The 12,503-nt window shown below is 46.5% G+C and overlaps 1 protein-coding gene across 3 annotated transcripts in view; it reads left to right on the top strand.

Moving 5' to 3' along the window:
* slc25a21 (solute carrier family 25 member 21) overlaps positions 1 to 12,503 on the top strand; it is a 743,687-nt gene that overhangs the window by 669,057 nt on the left and 62,127 nt on the right. For all 3 annotated transcript variants that reach the window (XM_068038325.1, XM_068038326.1, XM_068038327.1), the window contains one exon: positions 11,091 to 11,157. In XM_068038325.1, coding sequence (XP_067894426.1) covers positions 11,091 to 11,157 — 67 coding nt within the window. The remainder of the gene's footprint in view (positions 1 to 11,090; positions 11,158 to 12,503) is intronic.

Genomic DNA, 12,503 nt, shown 5'->3' with positions numbered 1-12,503 from the left:
GACCACAATTTTTCAATTCTCCTTCAATATGTAATTTTTGTCAAGCATTGCCTCAATCACTAACCCTAGAAGTCAGTTCCACAACCTCACGGCTCTCCTTGCAAGGGAGTTTCTCCTGGCCTTTCGTCTAAATCTTTTATATTTAGGCCGGAATTTTATATCGAGGCAGAGGCCTGCCCATCGGCCAAAAAGCCCGGGGTGAGCCCACCTCCGCCAGGCCTGGAAGCCACGCCATGATTTTACACGGCCCAGGCCTTTAATTGGCCTTGGGTGGGACTTACACCTCTCTGAGGCAGGAGGTCCCACCTCCAAGAGCTACCAAACCAATCAGTGGGCCGGCAGCTCTTCAGTCCCAGCAGCGCCACTGCTGGGACAGCACCCAGCTAGAGAAGCGGTAATGGAGGAGGCCCCAGAATTGAGCAGTGTGTGGGGCCTCGCTGGGGCATGGTGGGGGGTCGGTTAAGGGGGAGAGAGGATGTGCTGCAGCGGGGGAGGCTTGTGCCATAGGGGGCTCTCTGTGGGGCACAGGGTGCCCGATCAGGAGGGCCCCCACCCAGCCCTCAGGAGGCCGTAAGGTTTTACTGGGCAGCCTCCTGAGGTGCTGAGCTGCTGTCCACCGCTGGTAATATACCAGTGTGGAGGAGAGAGGCCCTTAAATGGCAATTAATTGGTCACTTATATGCCTTAATTGGCCTGGGGCAGGCGGGCTGTTTGTTGCCTCCCCTGCTGCTCGTAAATTGCAGTGGGGGCAGGAAGGCAATGGGAATGACACCCCAGCCTCCCACTCCCCCCATCCCCCATCCCACCTCCAGCCCGCTGCTGCAGAGGCGTAAAATTCTGGCCTTAATCTCGCATTTATGATGCTCCATTCTTGACCCCTCAATTACTACAGACAGCCTGCTTCTATCCACTCTATTACATCCTCTTATAATTTTAAACACTGCCACCATATTGTTCCATAATCTGCATTGTTCTAATGCCAAAACAAATTCCAAGTCTTTCTTCATGTTTGTATTACCAGACTATATCCTAGTTCATTTGTGTCATTTGTCTCTGAAGCCTCTGAAGAATTAGAATTAATAGATGTCACCTGGAGTAGAGAAGTGTTGCGTGTCAGGGGCCACTGCTGGGCCCATTATATAATTGAGTTGGGCTTGGACATATGGGACACAGTATTGAAATTTTCTATCAGAACAAATGTAGAAGGGATTGGTTGCGGTCAGGTAGCTGTCAAATAATTCAGCACATAGATTAGTACAATAGCTAGGTAGGTGAAAGAAGCAATTTAGTGTGAGGTAATACATTTTGGGAAGAAAAACAAGGAACAAACACTCAATGGGTAGACATCAAACGATGTGGATAAACATAGAGACCTAGAGGTTCAAATACATAATTCCTTGGAAGTGCAAGCAAAGGTAGATAAAACTATAAAAAGGCTAATAGCCCTTCGAGTTTCATAAATAGGGTATAGAGTAAAGGAGAAAAGAGGTAATGAAAACTTATACAAGACAATGATTAGGCCATAGGAGTACAAGGAATTGTGTGTCGTGCAAACCCATATTTCAAATGCATTGAATGGTGTCAGGTTCCTGTACTTGCAAGGTAGATACAAATTAAATTTGCCACAGAAAATTAGGGCTTGCCCATGTCAGGCTAAGACCCCTTTTTAATGATGTGATAATTGTTAATTATTGCCAAACAACTTCTCTGTCACTGAAAATTAACTATCACAGGTGTGGAGTCTCATTACTTCAGCTTTTAATTGTCGTGGAGACTTTTTTTAAAAGTCTTTTTTAACTTTTTCTTCCTATCTCTTGTTTTTCTCTCACAATCCAATTTTTTTTATTTCTCCTTCTGTACCTGATTTGATGTTGAAATCACAATTCAAACTTACACTTCAAAGATTTATGGGAATGGTTCCATAAATGAGGGACGTCAATTGCATGGATCGATTGGACAAGCTGGGGTTGTTCTCCTTAGAGAAGAGAAGGTTGAGAGAAGATTTGATAGAATTGTTCAAAATCATGAGGGGTCTAGACAGACTAGATAGAGAGAAATTGCTCCCATTGGCTGAAGGGTTGAGAGCCAGAGGATACCGATTTAAGATGAATGGCAAAAGAACCAACAGCGACATGAAGAAAAACGTTCTTACTCGGCGAGTGGTTAGGATCTAGGATGCACTGCCTGAGAGTGCAGTGGAGGCAGATTCAATTGTGGTTTTCAAAAGGGAATTGGATAAGCGCCTGAAGAGAAAAGAATTGCAGGCTACAGGGAATGGCCTCCTTCTGTGTTCTCCCATTCTATGATTCTAAGGCTCTACGCTGTTCATTTCACAATTCTTCAATCTGATTGATTATGGAGATGCACAGTTACTTGCTCTGTTCACAAAGATTCTATATCCCATGCAGGGGGCACCTCACCATTTCCATCTCCTATTTCCAGCAACTTCCCATGCAAGATCTTGAACAAGGGGGAGTCTAACCACCTCCTCTTGGCATTACCATTGTCAAATTCCCCACCATCCTGGAGGTCACTATTGACCAGAAACTTAACTGGATCAGCCACATAAATACTGTAGCTACAATAGCAGGTAGTAGGTATTCTGGATGAGTGTCTAACCTACTGACTGTCAATAACTTCCCATCATCTACAAGGCACAATTCAGGAGTGTGATAAAATACTGTCCATTTGCCTGGATGAGTGCAGCTCCAACAGCACTAAAGAAGCTCCCACCATCCAAGACAAAGCAGCCAGCTTGATTGACATCTCATTCACCACCTGAAACATTCACTTCCTCCACTACTGGTGAACTGTGGCTGCAGTGTATACCATTTACAAGACGCAGTGCTGCAACTCGCCGAGGTTTCTTTGACAGCACCTTCCAAATCTGCAATCTCTACCACCTAGACAAACAAGGGCAACAGACACATGGGAACACAGTCACCTGCAAGTACCTCTCCAAGTCACACACCATCCTGACTTCGAAATATATCATCATTCCTTCATCGTCATTGGGCCAAAATCCTGGAACTCCCTACCTAACAGCACTGTGGGAGTACCTTCACCACACAGACTATAGCAGTTTGAGAAGACACTCACCAGCACCTTTTCAAAGGCAATTAAGGATGGGCAATAAATACTGACCTATAGCATCACTCCCATTCCATGAATAAGTAAAAGAAAAAGTGGCAATTAAGTGGGCATGGACAATTCTAATGTTCATTGATTGGCTACTGAAATTTCTGGACCATTACCTTTAACAATAAAATCCCCTGTCACTGCTCCACCGCCTTTTATGGTCCAAATTCTATGATGTAGTCATGACTGACTTCAGTTCGCTTGGAGAATGGATGCATGCAACGATGGGCATCTGTCAGAGATCTGACGATGCCCATTGTTTTCAATTCACTCGATAAGTTAGCCTTGTGAGGAAATGTCCTGCAGCAATGAAACAGTTGCTGGTACCCATGTCAGTGATAGTTGTGAACTACCACAAAGTCCTATAGAAATGACAGGAGATGCTAGGCAGAATTTTAAGTGGACCTAAGGGACAGGAACGGAGGCGGGGGGACGGATATAAAATCAGGACGGGACACGTCGGATAGGAAGTCCAGCGTTGTGACGTCCCATCCCAATTTTACCAATTTTGGCAAAGATAGAGGGCAGAGTTCAGGTGGCGAGGCAGCGGGCAGGTAATTTAGATACTTAAGAGGCCAATTTAAAGCAATTTTATTGTCGGGTTTGAATTTTGTAAACAGCGCACGGGTTTCACGGAACTTTGTAGGCTTGCCTCCTTCAAGGAGGTGACATGGAGGTGGGAGATAATTGCTGGCTGCAAGGGGAGGCCATTGGGAGAGGAGCTATCGACTGGCAGGCAGGGTGGTGAAGGGACGGCATTGTGCATTGTGTGAGGCGTGACAGCAAGAGTCTCAGAACTGTTGGGGGGCCATTGCAAGGGTGGCAATGGGCAACTGCCACCTCATCAGAGGTGATGAGGAGGGGGTACTGCTGGCAGTGAAGGACTAGCATTTCGGGAGAAGCCACCTATCATGGGCCTCCTTCTTCCAGGCTTCGGGACCCTATTGAAGAGGTTGTGCAGCAGAATGGAAGAGAGGGCCAGGCACCTGCAGCAGCACCACAACAACCTGTGTGGCCACAGGAGGATGAGCAGCAGCCTCTGAACAGTGCAGAGGAGAAAGAGAGGTGGCTCCCCCATGCAAAAGGAGGTTCCCTCCAGAGAGGGTCTAACAGGTCGAGGCTCAACCGCCTACAGATGTCAGAGGCAGTGCCAAGCAAGACTCCACCTTTCCAGGATGAGCTATGCCCCAGGGAACTTGGTGGAAATCCAGTGCCAGTGGTGCTGAACTTCTATGCCTCTAAATCAAGGGATTCACTGGGATCATATGTGGGATCTCGCAGTTACCAGTCCATCAAGGAGGTCACCAATATCCTTTTCAGGAGGGCAGGCAATGACGTCTGCTTCTGCACAGGTCCGAACTCTCAGGCTGAGAGGGCTATAGAATTTGGGGTAATCACCGGAATTCCCCAGGTGCAAGATGTTATTGACTGCACAGATGTGGCCATCGAGGCTGCTGAACACCAGCCAGTGGTCTTCATCAACAGGAAGGGCTTCCACTCCCTCAAAAAGCAACTGGTCTGTGATCACTGTAAGTGGATCCTGCAAGTCTGTGCATGCTTCCCGGGAAGTTTCCATGATGCCTACATTTTGAGGTGCCAGAACTTTTCTGGCCTCCCTCCCACCTTCAGGGATGGATCCTTGGAGACAAGGGCTACCCCTGAGGACATGGCTGTTGACGCCTGTGAGGAACCCATGCACAGATGCAGAGGAGAGGTACAACTCTTACCACCGTACAACATGAACAACCTTAGAGCAAGCCATTGATCTGCTGAAGATGAGATTCAGGTGCCTAGATTGGTCCGGTGGAGCCCTTCAGTATGTCCCGGCTAAGATATCGTTGGTGGTCTGCTGTGCACTGCACAACCTGGTGCTGCAGAGAGGAGAGCCCATGAGCAAGGAAGAAAGTGAGCAGCATACTACCTCCTCAGGCAATAAGGATGTGGCGGGGAAAGGTGGGCAAGCAACCCCAGATGAAGGACCCCAGGGACAACAGTGACCATGAGATAAGGGCAAGGGAGACTTGCGATACCCTTATACATTTGCGTTCCTTTGATCCTTACTGCCAGTTGTACTTTTACCAATAAATACTACCTTTCTGCAGCCCTGTTCTCGCCTTCTTTTGTTCCTTCCTTCAGGAAGCACTTGCTCATTGATCATTCATGCAGCGCTGAGCTGGCCAGGCTCCAGATTTGACCCCTCGCAGCATGATGTTTTGCCCCCAGCCTCTTCACTGAGGCTGGGTTGCAACAAAGGGTCAAAGGGTGGAGGAAGAGGAGGGAGGTCATCTATGCTTTAGCGAAATGATTTATTCAGTCTTACAGCAGACACTACCCTTTGCATGTACAGCACACAATCACCCGTGATAGCCCGAGAATCTATTTGTTCCTCTTTATTCTTTTGCGTGAACTCCTACGAGGTGCTCCCCCTACGCTGTCAGCTGGTGGAGGCAGGCTGCTGACCTTACTTCCTCTTGGCTATTGATGACATTAGCAGTCGTCCTCAGGATGCCTTAGGCCTGTAGGGCGCAGCATGCTGAGGGGCTTCTACACAAAAGCAGTAGCACCCTCTGTCAGCCAGGATGAAGGAGGATCTGACAACACTGGCAGAGAGGCAACGGAGCAGCTGCCCACACCAAAAGCACCCTGAGAGGAGTCCCCAGTTGTGGGAGGCAGCCGCTCCTCCTCCTCCCTAGGAAGGAAGACTTCTGCCTCCCTGCTGACTTGAGAGTGTAGAGAACATGGTGGTGACTTGCCGCTAGCGCCTTGCGCCTGTGGTCATGTCGAGTATATGCAGGTCTGCACGAAGGTCCTGCAGACACTGAGTGCTCTGCTGCATGTGGCTCTGCATCAGAGCTGCCAATCTCTTAATGGAGGATGCCATTCGTGCACCAGTCAATGACAATGCCGAGCTCAAGGCCTGAATGGAATACTCCATCGTCCGCACTTGGGCATGCATCTGGCATCTCTGCCAGGTTGCCCCGGACCTCTCGCTGCAGCTGCAGCATTTCCTGTGATGCCGGTGATACCAGAGGCATGTCATGAGCCTGGGGCTCAGCATGCGCCTGACCTCCCACAGGCCTCCAACTGTCAAAGGCCTGGGCTGTTACAGCATCTGCCAGTGCTCGGGCACGCTGTACTCACCAGGGTGTGTGTCCAAATCTAACCGCGAGCACCGACGTGCAATTATTTGTGCTAGTGGCGGGTACAAGGGTATGAGGTGATGTTGGACCATCTGAGGTGCCGTCCTCCCCCTCAGAGGTGGCAGGCTCTCCCGCAGTCTTGGAGACTCCTTGACTAAGCACTGCGTGACCTGCATGAGAGAACAGAGCTATATAAGGGTCAAGGGCTTCCCCTCCCTACATATCACACACCCCTACATTGGAGATCTCTGTAGGCTCCGGATGCCTGATGAGCAACATAGCTCCATAGCTGCAGATGCACCCTTGTGCCCCATGGCAACCTTACTCACTGCCTTGGGAAGGTGGCCTGCCTCTCTGTCCGTGATGCTCCATCTGTCCTGTGGCCATGCCAGCTTCATGGCCTCCTGTTCCATCGGGGTCAGTACATGGAGAATGGGCAGCCCACTGCTGGTCTTGGTCTGTTCTCTGCGCTTGTATTCAATCGTCTCCTGCAGAGAGAGGGATAGAAGCTGTTGGTCACCTAGTGTGAACAATCCCAAGACATAGGCTGGTAGTAGTCCAGCTACCAGTAATGGGGGCATTCAGATGCCGTCTGCAAGCGGCCCTCTTCCAGGGACCTTGAGAGGTCTACAATGTTAGGCGGCCTCCATTCAGAGCCACTTCACCATGGCACAATATGTTGCGTGCATCCCCTGACCCTTTTCCCACATCTGGTTGGGCACACCCTCTCCACCCAACGCATCCTCATGCTTCACCAGATGCCAGGCCCAAGAGGTGAAGACATTAAGATGTACTCACTTTCACTACCCAGATTAGGTCATTGAGCCACTTGTGGCACTGTGTCCAAGTCCCTGGTGTTATCCCCCGGCTCCTGAGCTATCTGCAGCCAGGCCTGCTTGGTGAGGCTGCCAGTCTCTTCCTCCCATCCCTTGGGAGCAGAACATGTCTTCTTTCCCTGGCAGCCTGTAGGTGTACCTGGAGGGAGGCATCAGGGAAACATGGGCCACCCGGAGTCTACATTTCACCATCTCTCTGCAGCCTCTCTGACCTCCTCCTTTCCCAGGTCTGCAGACTGCAAGATTAAGTGCAAGGCGGGCAGCCCTTTAAAAACAGCGCTAGCACCTACGAAGGCATCAGGTTACGCTGGACTCTGCCTCCGAACTAGACTCCAACCGCACAATTGGTCAGGTCCCGCACCTCAAGGCCCTTAATTGGCTGGCTGCTGCTGGATCGCGTACAGCTGGCTGGATCTGCCCCCGATGTGCCACACACCCATTTCCAGTCCTGACAGCGAGACCGTGTGTTCGCAACAAAGTCCGGCCTGTTGACTCTGAAGCAACAAATCTTTCATAACTAAAGGCAAAGTAGACATGTGGTAACATTGCAGATATATCAGGGTCAGTTGTACATACAGTTATCAGGCCTTCTGTATCCCATCAAGTTGGCTATGCCTTACCTGAGGACCTAATAATAGTAGGCTGTATCAACAAATAACAAGCAGAAGTTCACAGCACAAAGAAGGAAACATACCTCACTCCTCCTTCAAAAATCTGTTGCACACTTGTGTCAAAATGAAAACATGCCTACCCCTAAAAAAATTGTGTATTAGATGTAATGTTTTCTTATCTGTACTTCTAAAGAAAATGCTTAATATTTAGGTTATCCATAAACTGATGGACATATGAAATGATGGAAATTCCAAGTGGCGTGCCTGAAAATTTCTATAATGCACTCTGTGCAAGTGCTATTACTTGCTGGGAGCAAGAGAGCACAGAAATTATCTCCACATTCTTTACTGTGTTCTGGCCAGAGCACCAAACAGTTTGATCAGAACTTCAAGCAAATTGTATTCTATTGGTTTGATTATATAGTTCAACATTCTTTTTTGATTACTTCTCTGCATTGGTTCGACATATTGAGGGCTGAGTTTATGTAAAACTACTGTTCTTTTTCAACTTCATCCTTAAGTTCTTTCAACAGCATTCGTGGAGTGCATGCATCATCATCTTTTCTACCTTGGTGCAACGTTTCCCACTTGTTCACATTGGTTCGTTGGAACAGTACAAAGAAAGCTTTCTGACTTTTGACTTATGAGATAGCTAACCTGGGAATGTTTGTGACTGATACACAAAAGTGAAGAGATGTTTCATTCTGTATCATTTACACTTTTTACCTTGAAGAGTTCAAAATAACTGCCGCTGAAATAATTAAGAAATTAAATGAGACCCCTCTAACATGTGAGCAGTCTGGACATTTAATACTGGTGCAAGGAGTAAGAAATAAACATGTCAGCCTACTCAATGAAAGAAAGAAAAATGTACTGAATATTTGCTCAGTGGGAGCATCATGTACTTATACTTGAATAGAAGACTACATGCTCTATCCAGACAACAAAAAAACTGTCAACATAAGCTTTTTGCAAATGCAAGTGGCATGGACATGTGAATTGTTTTGTACATGAGGAACACTGGAGTACTTGGGATCGTAAAATGCTTCTCCACATGCAATGACAACTGCTGTTTAGCCCATTCACTTAACTTCTTTTGAAAACCATTTGCAATCTATTAATCTCATTTTTGCCAACCCACGCTCATGCTTTTGTATCATCTATACATTTAAAAATAATTCTATTGATGTGTGTGCAGTCACTCTGAAACTGAGCTCCAGATCAGTCGACTCCTTCTCTGAAGCATATGAGAAAATGGGTATTTCACTAAACACTCAGAAAATGAAGGTCCTCTTCCAACCAGCTCCCACCGCACAATGCCTTCCCCTGTCAATCAAAATCATTGGCGAGATCCTGGAAAATGTAGACCATTTTCCATATCTTGGGAGCCTCCTCGAAGTGAAGGCAAGCAACGAGGTTCATAATCGTCTCCAATGTGCCAGCTCGGCCTTTGGACTAATGAGGAAGAGAGTATTTGAGGATCAGGATCTCAAACCCGAGATTAAGATCATGGTTTATCCCTGCGCTCCGATATGTTTCTTGGACAACTTGAAACTTGGACAACCTACAGCACCAGAGGTGCCTCTGCAAGCTGCTCCAAATCCGGTGGCAGGAAAGGAGGTCCTCTCCCAAGCCAACCTGCCCAGCATCAGGGTGCTAATAACCCAAAACTAGCTCTGCTGGGCAGGACATGCCGTTTGCATGCCTGACACCAGATTCCCAAAGCAGCTGTTCTACTCAGAACTTGGTTGCAGCAGGAGACTCCCAGGAGGACAATGGAAACATTTTAGAGATGTCCTCAAAGCAACCCTGAAGAGATGGAACATCCCAGTCGACTCATGGGAGTCCCTGGCTTGTGACCACATCGAAGGCATTGTACACCTCGAAGGACTTAATTGGGAACATGTGGAGGTGAAGTTGAGGCATCAGAGGGAGCGCACAAAATACTCTAAACTACGCATTGATCTGACCCTTCAAGCATCACCTGCCCTCATGTGACAGAATCTGCAGATCAGGCATTGCACTTACCAGCCATCTCAGAACCCATCGAACCAGAGTGGAAGCAAGTCATCCTCAATCCCGACGGACTGTCCAAGAAGGGAAGTTCTATTGATGAGCTCCTCAAGATAGTTCATTGACATAATAGACGATAAAGGGCCCTGCACAGAGCCCTGGGAAATCTACACACCACCAGATCCCAATTCAAGCCAATATCACTGTACGTTTGCTCCATTTTAACCTCACCCAACTAGTCTTCTGTTTTCCCAATAAATAATACAATGACATCTAATTTTTTTTCCAATGCGCATTTATGGTCAGCTAGATGTCAAATATGCATCGAAATGCATCACCAGTTGTACCCAAAATATTTCTGTTCTACAATGTTCTTTTGAACAATGTTTCTGTGATAGCATTTAGATCCCACTTGCAGCAAATCCCTCTAATTGCAACTAAGAGTCATAGAGTCATTTTCAGCACATTGAGTCCATGCCAGCTCTCCACAGAGCTATTCAATTTGTCCCACTCCCCTGCTTGATCCCCGTAGCCCTGCAAGTTTATTTCTTCCAAATGGCCATCCAATTTCCTTTTTGATTGTCTCCATTTCCACCAACCTTGTGGGCAGGCAGTTCCAGATCATAACCACCCGCTGTGTAAAAAGTTTGTCCTCATATTCCCCCTGCATCTTTTGCCCTAATGCTTCTGGCATTTCGATAAAAACATCTCAGTGATTCATTCGGATGCTTTTAGTTACTTGATCTGTTCCTTCAACTGTGCTCTGCTAAATTGCTTTGTTTGAATTTTTACTGTCAACTGCCCCATCTTCCACTTTTAGTGAGCTATTTTACCTGCTGTATAATAAAAAGATACATGCTTGAGTCATTAAGTTGTGGATTTCAAATTAACAATGTTTAGTTTGGAACAGAAAAATGTTATGTTACAAAATGTGTGTGTAGATGTTGGGTTCATGCTAACATTAACCTCCCCTTCTTCTTCCACCACTACAGTTGAATAGCCTACTTATAAGGAATGACCATGGAAACATTCTGATGAAAGGCCACTGACCTGAAACGTTAACTCTGCTTCTCTCTCTACAGATGCTGCCCGACTTGCTGAGTATTTCCAGCATTTTCTGTTTTTATTTCTGATTTCCAGCATCCACAGTATTTTGCTTTTATTATAGTAATTGTAGCTTTTCATTAAAACAGACCTTGGAGATATTCACTATTATAAGGTAGAGGAAAAGGCAATAGTTAATATTTTCAAAAACTCAGATTATCAAACCACATGGGAACTTGTTAAAATATTTAGGTATGTTGCATTTTTTGAAATTTGAAACTGAAATATGTTTTTTCTTTTTGTATTAGGATTCTTGGCTTTTACAAAGGAATTTTACCTCCCATCCTAGCTGAGACACCTAAAAGGGCTGTGAAAGTAAGTGCAATGTATTCTGTCTATAAACTGTAGCACAATGGAAACAGAAATTGGCGTGTCCATGGGCAGCGATTCCCAGACTGAGTGATTGGTGAGCTGTGTATATTGAGAGCAAGCAGATGCATTGACCTACTGATCAACAGAAGTGGGGCCATGTCGGTGCCCAGGCCGGGAACTCCCAACAGAAGAAAAATTTCCTCAGGACATTTTGGACTGCATAGAAGTAAGGCTAATGAGTTTACTCCTGCAATATTTTGGGAGGGGAAACACTTCCACTCCCCTGATCTGACAGGAGGTCACTGACAGGCTGATCCAGATTTTCAGGCTCCACTGTTTTACTTATTTTACTTAAAGCATTATGTTCTAGGCTTTCTGGCCTTGATCCACCAGTATTCCAGTTGACCTGGGATGGATGCAGTTGGAAATACTCTTGCAGGTTTGCTCTACTTGGAGGAGCTTGCAATTCACCTGATATCGATGCCTGCACCAAATTTCCCCATTTGCTCGTATGCTGGACGTAAAGCTTACTATTTTTGGGTTCAAATGTTCATGGCACATCAAGAAAAATTTTGGTGGCAGTGAGGACTGATGTTTAAGATTTTTCCCTTTTTAATGGCACCTTCACACAATAGTAGACCTCCATGACCTACCCTTGCCTACTCCATGACCTAATTACCACCCTGATTCAGGCAAAGCTCTCTAGCGAAGGTTAAAATTAAAGAAAGAAAGAAGCAAATAAAGAAAGAAAGACAGACTTATATTTATACAGTACCTTTCATGACCACTGGATGTCTCAATTTGCATAACAGCCAATAAAGTACTTTTGAAGTGTAGTCACTGTTGTAATATATGGCAAGCAGCAGCCAATTTGCACGCAGCAAAACTCCCACAAACAGCAATGTGATGGTGACCAGATAATCTGTTTGTGTGATGTTGGTTGAGGGATAAATATTGGCCAGGTCACTGGAGATAACTCTGCTGCTCTTCTTCGAAATAGTGCCATGAGATCTTTAAGGTTCACCTGAGAGGGTTGACGGGGCCTCAATTTAACATCTCATCCAAAAGACTGTACCTCTGAGAGTGCAGCACTCCCTCAGTACTGCACTGGAGTGTCAGCCTTGATTTTTTTGTGCTCAAGTCCTAGAGTGGGACGTGAACCCGGAACCTTGACTCAGAGTCCATATCTAGCATGGAGTGGGACTAGGTGAGTGGCTCTTGCAGAGTGCCAGCATGGACGCGACAGCCAAATGTGCTGTAACCATTCTATGAGTCTAAGTGCTAATGCCACCCCTACTCCCAATCAGAAAACCTAAAGCTACTTGTCAAGACTTGCCTTTAAATGTTTA

This window comes from Heterodontus francisci, chromosome 9, assembly GCF_036365525.1.
Source record: "Heterodontus francisci isolate sHetFra1 chromosome 9, sHetFra1.hap1, whole genome shotgun sequence".
Taxonomy (NCBI): domain Eukaryota; kingdom Metazoa; phylum Chordata; class Chondrichthyes; order Heterodontiformes; family Heterodontidae; genus Heterodontus; species Heterodontus francisci.
This window is presented reverse-complemented; position numbering and strand designations above follow the sequence as displayed.